Consider the following 12,741-nt stretch of genomic DNA (forward strand, 5'->3'; position numbering starts at 1 on the left):
GAATTCGGCGGCCAACCTCGGCGCCTTGCAGTTACAGCCAAACGGGCATAGTCGAAAATCAAGCTGTCTGTGCAGTGTGCTGCATAAGCTGGCTGCCAGCACGCCCAAAAAAAAATGTTCGTGCGTAAATCCCTGATCATATTAATAACAAAAAAGTTGTTCGGCCTTAGCGTCGATGGAAATGGTGAAAATAATTCTGAGAAATTAGCCGGCTGTGAGAAACAGCACGGATGAAAGGGGGCCAAAAGATATGTTGACCCCCCTTTCAGAGCCAAGGGGGGCATGCATGGGCGTCGCCACAGGGGGGGATGGGGGGGACACCGTCCCCCCCTGGAGTGAGGGTGGGGGGGATTATCCCCTCCTCAAATTGAATGTCAATCGAAGTTTTCGAGCTGCTTTTTCTCAGTTACCTGTCATGCTGCGGAAAAAAAAAGAAGTAATCCTTTACCGAACAAGTTTTTTCACTACATTTTGCAGCAACTCAGTAATTCTCATGGGCGTCGAAACCGGGGGGGGACGCGTCACCCCCAGTCGAGGAATCCGGGGGGACGTCCCCCGCAAAAATATCCCCATGAATGATTTAAAAAGTGACCTACGACATTGGTGTATTGTCGTTTTGGGATGAATTTGCGGATACCTACTCGTATACAAATTGAATCTGCGAATTGCTGACACTGTACCCTTGCTTACAGGGCTGCGGAGTAGATGATTTTGGTAACTCCGACTCCGGCTTAAAAAAAAAAGAAACGCTCGGAGTCCCCACCCCATCTCCGACCACGGCATCCCTCGGCCCGCATCGGAGTGAAAAAAACATGTGATGTGATGCTTTTGTCTCTTTGAACGTTTCTTGGCACATTAAAAGATAGCATTGCCTACGAGGTGCAGCTCTGGACTGTCCGTCCCAGGTCCTCGATAGGGAGCCAAAGCTCCAGTTGTAGGGGCGACCATATCCAACAAGGGCTGAAGACCTGTCCCAAAGTCTCAGAGTGCAGTAGGACTACAGCTTGCAGAGACCACACATTTTACATAGGATATTCGTAATAGTCAAGACCTTCAGCTCACTCTCAAACGGCCCTCTTCCCGTTCGAGGCCATCCGACAGCAGAAGGTCTCACCATGGCCTTTGAACGCTTGATGCTTGAGGGTGAGAGGACCTCGTCCTGGTCTGAGAGAGCCCAGGAGGACGTAATGCTCAGTATGCCCCTACATTGGTCTTACCATGACCCCTACAATCACCACAGCCAACAGAATCTCCAGCTCTTATTCGACCCATCCTCGGGGATGACGTTGACTCTGACTTCAGAGTTGAAGTCTGTTACGATTTTGGTGACTCCAACTCCGTATCCGACCACAACCGTCACCGAAGTCGACTCCGACCCCGCAGTCCTGCAGCTACACTGCACAGAAGTTGGAAAAAAGCTGTACCTATGGTTGACAGCGGTTTACAGAGGACCACACGATTTTTTAGAGGCAGGGCTGCTGGACTTGGTGACCAGACCCTAAATGTCCTGGTATCAAACTATTACGCGGGATGCAAAATTTATGCGTTTTGGGACTGTTTTGCCAAGAGTTTTTGCCAATTTTCGCGGCGCTTCGCGCCGCCAATTCATGCACAGGTACAAAAGAGTGTGACTAATAACGCCTCCACGCGAGAACATGAGAACATGTGCATTGTGTAGGCGTTACAAGTAGTGCATAGGCCTGAAATTGTACGGTAAACTAACTAACTTTTGGGTTTTTAGTCAGCCAATCCGTCCCCCCCAGTCAAAAATCCGTGGCGACGCCCCTGGGGGCATGGCCCCTATGCCCCCCCCCCTGGATCCGCCCTTGACTGCAACGGGCTCCGTCTTCCAGATCTTTACCTCCGCCTACTTGGCAGCATTTTAGTCACTATCGTTACATCACCTATCAAAGATGGCTGCGCCCATATTCGTTGCTTCGTTACACAGAGTTTGATGGAGGTTTTACAGCCGCTTGTTCTGCATTATTTCGTTCGATTGTGTTAAATGAAGACATCTAAGATTTTGTGACATTGTATATCAATAGGAGAAAAATGCTGTCGGCGCTACGTTTTTACAAGACAAATCCCCTGAGGAGGATAAGTACTTATGTGCTGTGAGTCCTGTCCCTTTTGAACATTTTTCTTCTAAGGATTGCCATTTTTAGAGAGGTTTCTACTTCATTGTGCTAATATCAATTTTCTGACAGTAAGGCTGGTTGTGAATGTGAAATCTGCTGAGTTTTCAGTGAAATCTCTTTTGCACCCTGGGCTCAAAATTGAATAAAAACCAAACCATATTGATATTGTCAATAACCATTACCCATTTATCAACCTAGAAAATTTGTCATACAATCATTACATGGTTTAAAAAATCAGGTACAATGCAAGCGTAAATAAAAGACCTAATCTAACCTCACCTAACCTTACTAACCTGCAACCTTTGAACCTACCAACCTACAACCAACCAACCTACAACCTACCAACCTTCAACCGGAATCGGTAACCCTGACGTCACCGGTAGCGTTTTCATTCAAGGTCAAGGTTTCCTGTATTAGGCCGCCGTGCCAGGCCGAAGCATGCTGTGACGTCACTGGGTAAGAGAAGATAACGTAAAGAATGACTCAGGCAGACTCAAACCGACTCAGGCAGACTTAAACTGACTCGACTGACTCAAACTGATTCAGATCGACTCAGACTGACTCAAACTAACTCAGACCGACTCAACCGACTCAAATCGATTCCGATCGACTCAGGCAGACTCAGACCAACTTAGATAGACTCAAGTCAGCACAACTCAAACTGACCCAGAACGACTCAACCGGCTCAAATCGTTCTGATCGACTCAGAACGACTCAGACAGACTCAGACACTCAAACTGACTCAGGCAGACTCAAACCGACTCAGGTAGACTCAGAACAACTCAAACTGACTCAGACTGACTCAGCCGACTCAAATCGATTCCGATCGACTCAGACAAACTCAGAACGACTCAGACAGCCTCAGACAGACTCAAACTGACTCAGGCACACTCAAACTGACTTGACCGACTCAAACCGATTCAGGTCTGATGATTCAGGTCAAACCGATGGGTCTGTGTGAGTCGGTCTGAATCGGTTTCAGTTGGTTGAGTCGGCTTGGGTCTGCGTGAGTCTGTCTGAGTCGACTGGAATCGATCTGAGTCGGTTGATTTGGTCTAAGTCAGTTTGAGTCTTTCTGAGTCTAGCTGAGTCAGTCTGAGTCGATCTGAATCGGTTTGAGTCGGTCGAGTCAGTTTGAGTCTGCCTGAGTCTGTTAGAGTCGTTCCAAGTCTATCTGAGTCGATCGGAATCGATTTGAGTCGGTTGAGTTGATCTGAGTCAGTTTGATCTGAATCGGTTTGAGTCGGTCGAGTCAGTTTGAGTCTGCCTGAGTCGTTCTGAGTCTGTCTGAGTCGATCGGAATCGATTTGAGTCGGTTGAGTCGGTCTGAGTCAGTCTGAGTCGATCTGAATCGGTCTGGGTCTGCCTGAGTCTCTCTGAGTCGTTCTGAGTCTGTCTGAGTCTATCGGAATCGAATTGAGTCGATCGGAATCGATTTGAGTCGGATGAGTCGGTCTGAGTTAGTTTGAGTCGGTCTGAGTCGATCTGAATCGGTTTGAGTCGGTCGAGTGAGCTTGAGTCTGCCTGAGTCGGTTCGAGTCTGCCTAGTGCCTGAGTCGTGAGTCTGTCCGAGTCGATCAGAATATTTAAGTCGATGAGTCAGTTTGAGTCGTCCTGAGTCGGTCTGAGTCTATCTGAGTCTCAGTCGATACTGATAGCGTAGTACGTTATCTTCTCTTCCAGTGACGTCACAGCATGCTTCGGCCTGGCACGGCGGCCTAATACAGGAAACCTAACCTTGAACGAAAACATTACCGGTGACGCCAGGGTTACCGATACCCCTTCGGCTTTCAGCCTACCAACCTTCAACCTACCAACCTTCAACCTACCAACCTTCAACCTACCAACCTTCAACCTACCAACCTTCAACCTACCAACCTTCAACCTACCAACCTTCAACCTACCAACCTTCAACCTACCAACCTTCAACCTACCAACTTTCAACCTACCAACCTACAACCTACAACCTGCCCTACAGGCTACAACCTAACCTACAACCTAAATCTACTTATATATGTACAGGGTGATTTTTTTTTAACTGTTAAAAAGTAAACGTCAATGGTGGTCCCTAAATCGAAAAATCTTGTGCAAAAAAGCAATGCACGTGATAGATAAATCTGGGACATTTTGTATGGTGTAATGATTTGTCCCTTTTAACCGAAGGCCTCGGCCCCAGTGGAGCCTGAAAATGTCCCACCAATCGGGCACGCATGGTCCACCGCCGTTCAGTAAGGAACGACACAAAACGATGATTTTGAAGCATTGAGGCAGTTCGAAGCATACGATCATCAAGGGGATACCTCAGAAAGACGTTAAAGGAAGACTGCCACCTTCAAAAAGTTTTCTCAGATCGGTCTATGATTTATTCCCTGGACAAAACAAAATTTTAGAATTCACCTGACAAAGTATCATCACGTGAATCGCGAAAAAATTGTCGATTATTATACAATTATCAATCGGTTAATGTCTAGCGACAATGTTTACACATCACTAGACTTCAAGGTCATAAGATTATTACATTTTATTTGAAAAAGTAAGGTATTTTATGATTTACTAATATATGATTTCATAAGAAATTGGCCATGTTTAATTTATTTTGCATTTAACTTCGTAAAACATTTAAAAATCATGGCTTTATTTGGAATGGGTCTGGCCCATGTTAAACCCCATTTCCCACACTTTTTTGAAAAAATGAACTACTGAATATATAAGTTTAACTTTTATTTTGACACTCCAAAATTCTTCTCTGATCTCGAAACAATCAAAGTTTTGACATATATTTGCCAAAAGATAAGAAAATTCATGTTTCAAAGTTATCGATAAACAGTAGAGATGTCGGTTTTCTTGGACTAAAAAAATGGCATCAAACTGAACTTTGGTCTTCGATTTCTCGCAAACGGGTTCGAATTTCGGAAAACCGACTTCAGTCTGGGACATAGGTGGCTCAGCTCTAGTGAAAACCGTTTTGTGAAAAAAAGGTGGCAGTCTACCTTTAAATAATGCACGAACAAGCTTGTAGTCATAAATAACCTTCAAACGGTCCATCTGGCGTATGTGCATCCTCTGAAGAATCAGTCTTCAGGGAGAAACAAAAACAGCGAATCAGACACCACCAGGGCCGCCAGTAGCAAAATCCTCGACCTGCCCTTTCTAGACTTCTAGTTTTTGGACCCAGGTATGGCAGATATAACAAGAAAACATTGGAAATATCTGACAGAGCTGAAAATGGGTGATAGGAACCTTTTCAGTCCGCCTAATGAGCATGGGAGTCCATGGTGCTGTTCAACACGTGCTCAGGCGGGCTGATTCGTGTCGGTGAGAGAGGGGGTAACTTCAAGCACAAGTAAAATACACGATGGACGTTCCTTCACATCGTGTCTGCATGAAATCAAAATGTCCCAGAATGCTCGTCATGCTGGTATATAATTTTACAATATATAGGTATTTACATTTTGACGCTACTAAACCTCATTACTTTTTAACAAGTAAAAAAATCACCCTGTAGGTAGGGTGAATAGGTCAAAAACGCCCCCAGTAAGCGCGAAACCTTCTGACACTCAACCCAACCCAGATTACTCAAACCTTTGGGCACCATCATGTAGCTCATTCTTTTTACTGCGCTTTGAGACCAAGAAAAGACACTTGCGTGTGGTATTTAACCCCCAAAAAAGGTTTCCGCATACCCTTACAAAAGGGCGTTTTGCCCCACACCCTGGGTAATACGCCCACACCCATGTGCAAAGCGCCCCCACCCCATCCATCAACAGAGAAAATGATGAACATGGCAGAACTTGACGTCATTCTGACGTCATTTGTGGTCAACCTATCATAGCCTTTGGAATAAAATGTTGTTGCAATGTGTAAAATGGATGCCCGGAGGAGTCCTGAAAGTTTGGTGACGATATCTGCAGTCGTTTAGGATGTATATCAGCAAAAAAGGACAGGGAGAGGCCTTTTCGGCCCCGACCTACAGGGCGCTACCCTGCACTCTCACCACCGTGCAAAACGCCCCCCTTTCAGAAAACTGGAGGCGTCTTGCCCCATGCATCGAGTAGGCGTCTTTCCCCATCCACTCCATTTCCGGTCAACAAAATATTGACAAAAAACGCGCCACTAACGCCACAGCATAATAAATTCAACAGAATGACAATAAAACGCAGTTTTGAGTGATGTGCACAATAGCAAGTTTTGTGAAATAAAAAAGGCATCAAAAGCTTAGGAATCTTCTGTAAAAACAACAAAAACAACACCCAAAACCAACATCAGCACCTACCTGCACGCTGCTCCCCAAGACACAGAACCGGAAATAGAGAACTACGTAAACAAGCAGCTGACTGTTCTGAAAGACAGGATAAAACACCTATCCGCCGATAAGATCTACGATTTTTTTTAGGGGAGGCGTTTAACCCAGGGGTGCGTTTTCCCCACAGTTACCCTACCATGTAACCTTACCCATCTTAATGAGTGGTTGGGTGTAACTTATAAATTTTTTGTGTAAAAAGTATCAAGTATCTATGTGTGATCTCACTTTTCTACTTAAGAAGGATGTGTTTTTCTTTTCATGATTTTGTTTTGTGAATTTCTTCAGTTTTAAAAGAGTGGAAAAGAAAGAAATGACCGAGTTTTGTCCAAAAAGAAATCTGTCATCTTGCCATTCTTAACCCTCAACCGCACATGGGGGGTTGCCACCCCCCCCCCCCCCAGGCCCCAGGTAGTTTTTCTGCTCTGCACTCAACATTTTCCAACATTTTCCTTTCTTGATGTCCACTGAAAATTTCAGATTTCTGTGGTTTTTGGTTTCGGAGGTATGACCTTGTTTTTTTCAGGTCATGTCATGACCCAAATGACCAATCCTCAACATCTTGCGTTGGCTATGGGTCTTGTGAGCTTTTGGCACCTTGATTTCGGTATGTTTTTGCTAGTCTTACCTCCCACCTATCATGGAACACGTTATTCGACGATGTGCAGATCTCAGGGTCAAGGTCAACCTAGGTCATCTAAAAACATTGCAGTTTAGGCTTGCTGAATTTACTTTTCAGTTTTCGTGAAGTTTTTTGACTGCATTTTGGTAAAAGCTTCTCAGATCATGATCTCATGTAATAGGGGCACACAAATCTTTCGGTGCACACATCAGTATGCAGTGCACGCAGACACACAAACATACAAGCACATATCATTGACCTTGGCCTAGCTTGACCTGAAATGACCACATCCGTTAAAAACCTAGTCGGATAGTGTGACAAAGAGCTGTTCTAGCTGGCTTGGCACCACAAATGGCAGCGCCATCGGTATATGATGGGCACCGCACGTGATATTCCGACGGTGGCCCCAAACAGCAACATTTTTAGTTTGACCTGACCTGGAAGGTCAATGATGGACCTAATGAGGTAAAATTGGGTACCATTGGATTCGTCTCTTCCCAAAGAATCTTTTGGTTTTTACCGTGAAGCTCTATCTCCAACAGGAACGAAATGGCGTGGGGGGGATGGTACCCCCCCCCCCATGTGCGTTCTAGGATGGGAAAATGGCATGTGCGGGCGAGGGTTAATATGAATAAATACCTAATTGAAATCATTGGAGTGATAAATGCTGAATGGAGCTTGATTTTCACCAGAAGGGAGTCAATCTAGTCTATGCATGCAGCTAGCAAACAATATTCCAAAAAAGAAGTGCTATGGGTAATGACTTCACATTCCAGTTCACCTACCAAGGTTTGAGGTACTACAGGCAGGGGCGCCATGCCTGACCATGAGGTGGAGGTGATATCGTTGTCTATGACCGGGGAGCATTCTGCTCTGTGAGCAAGTTACTTGCCTATAGATTGAGCCATCCGGGCTCAATTCCCGTGCAATGCACGCGGCACTGCCGCTGCCTGGCTGCCTTGCAGAGTGCGAGTCCCAATTAGCACTGGGTCCATTGGATGTGGCAGAGTGCGAGTCCCAATTAGCACTGGGTCCATTGGATGTGGTGGCGAATCCGCATTGCATTGCTTGTGTATGACCAAAATGGTATTGTGATTGATGGTGTCAAATTTATATCATTGGGTACTGGATGAAGACATAGTGCAATAGTATATCATGATCTAATAAAGTACAGATAACAGTAATGAAGCTTAATTAATGTTTATGTTTTTTCGGAGTTGTTCAAGAGGATAAGTACAAATATTACATATATTACATATATTACAATCATGACACTCAAGTCATATCTCAGTAATGAAGCTTGTTTAACCCGCGCACCGACGGGGGGGGCGGATATCCGCCCCCCCTGAGGTTTTTCGCGAATAGCGGGAAAACCGCGGCGCTACGCGCCGCGAAATTTGGTATGACTATTCCCTTATCAATTTTACACATGGTGTGCAAGTTTGAACCTCCTACCTTTCAAGGTCAGGTCACCAGGTCACTTTGAATGACCCAACCTCAAGTCACTTTTTTGCAACTTTGTCACCGTGCCAGAGCTACAGTAGATGTCGGAGGCCTTTGAAAGTCGCAGGATGTTATTAGGTCATTAGTAGCTACAATTTGTATATCTCGGAATTTTGATATCGGTGACCTAAGGTCAGGTTAATTTCGCGACCTCCCCATTATAAGTCAATGGGGGAAAAATCAACTCCCTGTTTTTACCACTAAAACGGGTCGGAATGGCCCCATATACCATACATGACTTCATATACGATCAACCTTCACTACCTTGAGGTCTGTTTTGCTGTTGGGCAGCTGTGAGGTCATGTGACGTCATCAAAGGTCACCAAAGGTTTTTGGCCAATAACTCCGTACAGGAACAAGATACAGACGCGTGGATGGTCTCATTGTGTTCAGCTCGTCAAGACGCATCGAATGATATACATGATGACCTCGAGGTCACGTGACCTGAGGTCAACCTTTGACGTTGACCTTTCGAGGTCAACATATATATCATTCGATGCGGATTGACGAGAGGATCACGATGATGCCCTTAGTTTGTTCCTATCTTGACTAATTCGAAAGTTATTCGAGAAAAACTCTCCATATTTAGCGCCGCCATTTTGACTTTTTCGACCCCTGTGACGTCATCTTTGACCTGACCTGAAAGTGACCTTAGTAAAAATTGTAGATCTTGACCGTGCGTATCCGATGCCGTTTACCGCTTGTCGCTATCTTGCTTCGTTCTCGAGATCTCCGGGGGGGGGGCGGTCATCCGCCCCCCCCCCCGTCGGTACTAAGTTGGCGCAGACCCCCGTCGGTGCGCGGGTTAACCCCGCGCCGGGCCGGGGGGGGGGTGTTTTACTTTGAACACCCCCCCTGCGTTTTTTTCGCAGATATCTCAAAAACGACCGCGCCGCCGTTTTTGGCACACCTGTTCGTGTATCTTTTCCGCACATGTTGTGAAAATTTCAGACTCAGGTCGCCTTAGGTCAGGTCACCAGGTCACGCCAAGTGACCTCAATTCATAAAAAATAAGAATGCTCGCCATAGCTACACCGATTGATCGATTGCCTTGAAACTCTCAGCGATGGATAAGAGTAACATTATCTATAAAATGTATAGGTATCTCGGAATTTTGATATCGGTGACCTAAGGTCAGGTCAATTTCGCGGCCTCTTCATAGTCAATGGGAGAAAATTGAAAAGCGTCTGTTTTGCACGAACGCTATTCTAGACACTCTCAAACATCGAGATGCAGGTAAAATTGACACACTGAACCGGAAAATGGCAACTGTGACCCCTCGTTATGTCCCCGAGGTCATCTCAGGTCACGAACAGAATCTAACAGTTTTTCGCTAATAACTTCTGATAGAGGCGTGCTAGAGCGCTGAAAACGCCTTAGATGTTTTCGGCTCGACGTTGCGGATCGACTGATATGCAACATGACCTTTTCCGGTCAGGTCATGACCTTGACCTGAGGTCAAATTCTCAAGTTGACCTTTCAAGGTCAAATTATAGTTTATTCGACGCGTCTCGACGAGAGGAACGTGATGCTGGCAAAAGTGATGTCATGGCTCTTTTGAGTCCAGAGTTATTGCCGAAAAACGCTTTTCGTAAAAACGGCTATTTTTGGAGTTTTTGCCCTCTGGAGGCTAAACCGTTGACCTGAGGTCAAATCTGAGGGCAATACCCAGAAAGGTCTGTAAAAGGGCTATCGAATGCGCTTTTTCGCGGCGCTATAGCTCTATCGGCTCCCGAGATAGCCGTCGGCAGTTTCCAAAATGTTGAAATAGTCAACATTTTACCTTTGGTGACCTCTGGTGACCTGACCTTTGACCTGACCCAAAAATGACTGGAGTGTTTTCGTCCTTATTTTGGACTTTCTTTCGATTACCGCTTACCGCGTGTCGCTACGTGGCCCAGGAGCCGAGTTAGAAGGGGGTGTTCAAACACCCCCGGCCCGGCACGGAATCTCGGAGCACCGGCCCGGCGCGGGTTAACTTGTGACAAGCCTAGGGTGTATACTTACTGACATGTTTACTTTAAACTAACAAATGTTATGTATTTTAGCTTTCCTGAGATTCCTGAGGACACACCAGAGACAAACTGCCTTCTGAGAACCGGTCAGCCGCCAAAGTACTCGGAACTGACGCCTCTCAAGTGTCACGATGCTGTCCTCAAGCTGGCCTACCAGTTTGAGTATGACATGGCCTGCTACGGGGATGATCTTGAAGGTACGGCAATTATCCATCTGGCTCGTTTTATCACAGGATAATAAAGCATGTCTGACTATTTCTCAGTACGCACTACCCACATACTTCACAGATCCCTCTGCAGAATATGAGTTGTCCCTATGAGCTCTATAGTCAGTAGTCGGTGTCATGTAGTTTGGACATCTGTAGGTATCCTGGCTAAATGAGTTGAGCTGCGGTATTCCTCCCACTCCTTCAGTGGGTATGGCTGAGTACTGACGGCCCGCAGCCGGTGCACACGGAGACCTTCGGTCCGTGCCGGCCGCCCGGCAGCGGTGGGCTGTGGGACGGGTCCGTCCACAGGGGGCTGTGGGACAGGTCCGTCCACAGGGGGCTGTGGGTCCGTCCACAGGGGGCTGTGGGGCGGGTCCGTCCACAGGGGGCTGTGGGACGGGTCCGTCCACAGGGGGCTGTGGGTCCGTCCGCAGGGGGCTGTGGGACGGGTCCGTCCACAGGGGGCTGTGGGTCCGTCCACAGGGGCTGTGGGTCCATGCCGGCCCGGCCGACCGGACAGTGTGACAGTGGTACCGCCGCGCCGCGTCTGACCGCCCCCCCCCCCCCCGCCGCTGCAGACACGGGCCGGCTGTTGGCGCGCGCCGAGCCGCTCACCTGCGATGAGGTGGTGGGGCCGATCGAGCGGCGCGAGGTGCCCTTCAGCTACGTGTGGTCCACCGTCAAGAACCTGTACACGGTGGACCGGCAGCTGGTGCCGGCGCGCCTCTTCCAGCAGATCCACGCCGCCGCCGCCAAGGCGCACGTCAGCAAGTACAACAACCCGTCCATCTACGCCGCCTGCCAGGTGACCGGGCGAGGGGGACCAGGCACGGGGGGGGGGGGGCGAACCGGGAAACGGCGGAATTACATAGGGTGGCTATCGATGATTTGGACAAGAATCATAACTAGATAATGACAAGTTCGCATAAAGCGAGTCCTTTCAATGAAATGGAAAAAGTTATCTGCATGAACGGCCCGACCCGTCCCGGCCTGTAACGCTTTTGGGAGGCTTATATCTCAGCAACCGCTAGACCGATTGACCTGCGGTCTTTTTGTTGGGTAGGAGCTACCTACCCAACAGAAGACCCCCTCTACGCCGTAATTAACTACTCTTGATTTATGTAGATGATTGTCGTGGTATGTGCTAAGTCATGGGGTTTAAAGCTGCTCCACTTGCTTAAGAAGTTAGAAAAGCTCAATTTTCGGCTGACCCCACTGCTCGTCGTGGCCAGTGCAGCCCCAACTCTGAACGGTTGTCCAGCTGGTTGCCTTTACAATAACTGGGCAATTACTGGGCCGATTGCGCCGAATCTTGTCATACCATTAGGCGCCCACTGGGCAATGCATTTCCATGCATCACAGTTGGGATGCAACTGCACGTGCGCACGTGCAGGGGTCGTTTCCGGATCTCGACAATGGCTGGGCCGATTAGGTTAAAATTTGGTACACTGCTGGGGATCCGGGTAGTAGTTACTGGTTTTTCAAGCCCGTCTGATCGCTCTAAGTGCACGAGTCGAGCCATTGCAATGAATAGAGTCGAAACTAAAAGATTAAGATAAAATGTTTCCGCAGGCCAGTTTTAAAGGTATGGATGCTTCACGTGGGCTTTTCATTTAGAGCGCTTTAAACGATTAGACAGGCTTAAAAAATCTGACTATAGTAGCACTTTTAGCAATTGTTCGCTGAATATACTCAGAAATGTACGTTGTTCTTCGAAGACCGCTTCGCTCGCTCTTGATAGATAATTGTCGTTGTTCAGTGAGACTCTGAGTAGGTGCTGTGCCCGTGTCTGAAGTCGGCTGTCGCTGATGAGTAGGTGCTGTGCCCGTGTCTGAAGTCGGCTGTCGCTGATCAGTAGGTGCTGTGCCCGTGTCTGAAGTCGGCTGTCGCTGATCAGTAGGTGCTGTGCCCGTGTCTGAAGTCGGCTGTCGCTGATCAGTAGGTGCTGTGCCCG

General features: G+C 47.4%; 1 protein-coding gene across 1 annotated transcript in view; it reads left to right on the forward strand.

The window, feature by feature from the left end:
* Window positions 1–1,936: 1,936 nt before the first annotated feature.
* Window positions 1,937–12,741, forward strand: part of LOC122364812 (probable cytosolic oligopeptidase A) — a gene marked incomplete at its 3' end in the record, with an annotated part of 37,995 nt that continues 27,190 nt past the window's right edge. Inside the window, exons 1-3 of the mRNA XM_043335572.1 lie at window positions 1,937–2,114; window positions 10,612–10,775; window positions 11,366–11,592. Coding sequence (XP_043191507.1) covers window positions 2,053–2,114; window positions 10,612–10,775; window positions 11,366–11,592 — 453 coding nt within the window. The remainder of the gene's footprint in view (window positions 2,115–10,611; window positions 10,776–11,365; window positions 11,593–12,741) is intronic.

This window comes from Amphibalanus amphitrite, unplaced genomic scaffold (genome assembly GCF_019059575.1).
Source record: "Amphibalanus amphitrite isolate SeventyFive unplaced genomic scaffold, NRLGWU_Aamphi_draft 000699F_arrow, whole genome shotgun sequence".
In the NCBI taxonomy this organism is placed as follows: Eukaryota; Metazoa; Arthropoda; class Thecostraca; order Balanomorpha; family Balanidae; genus Amphibalanus; species Amphibalanus amphitrite.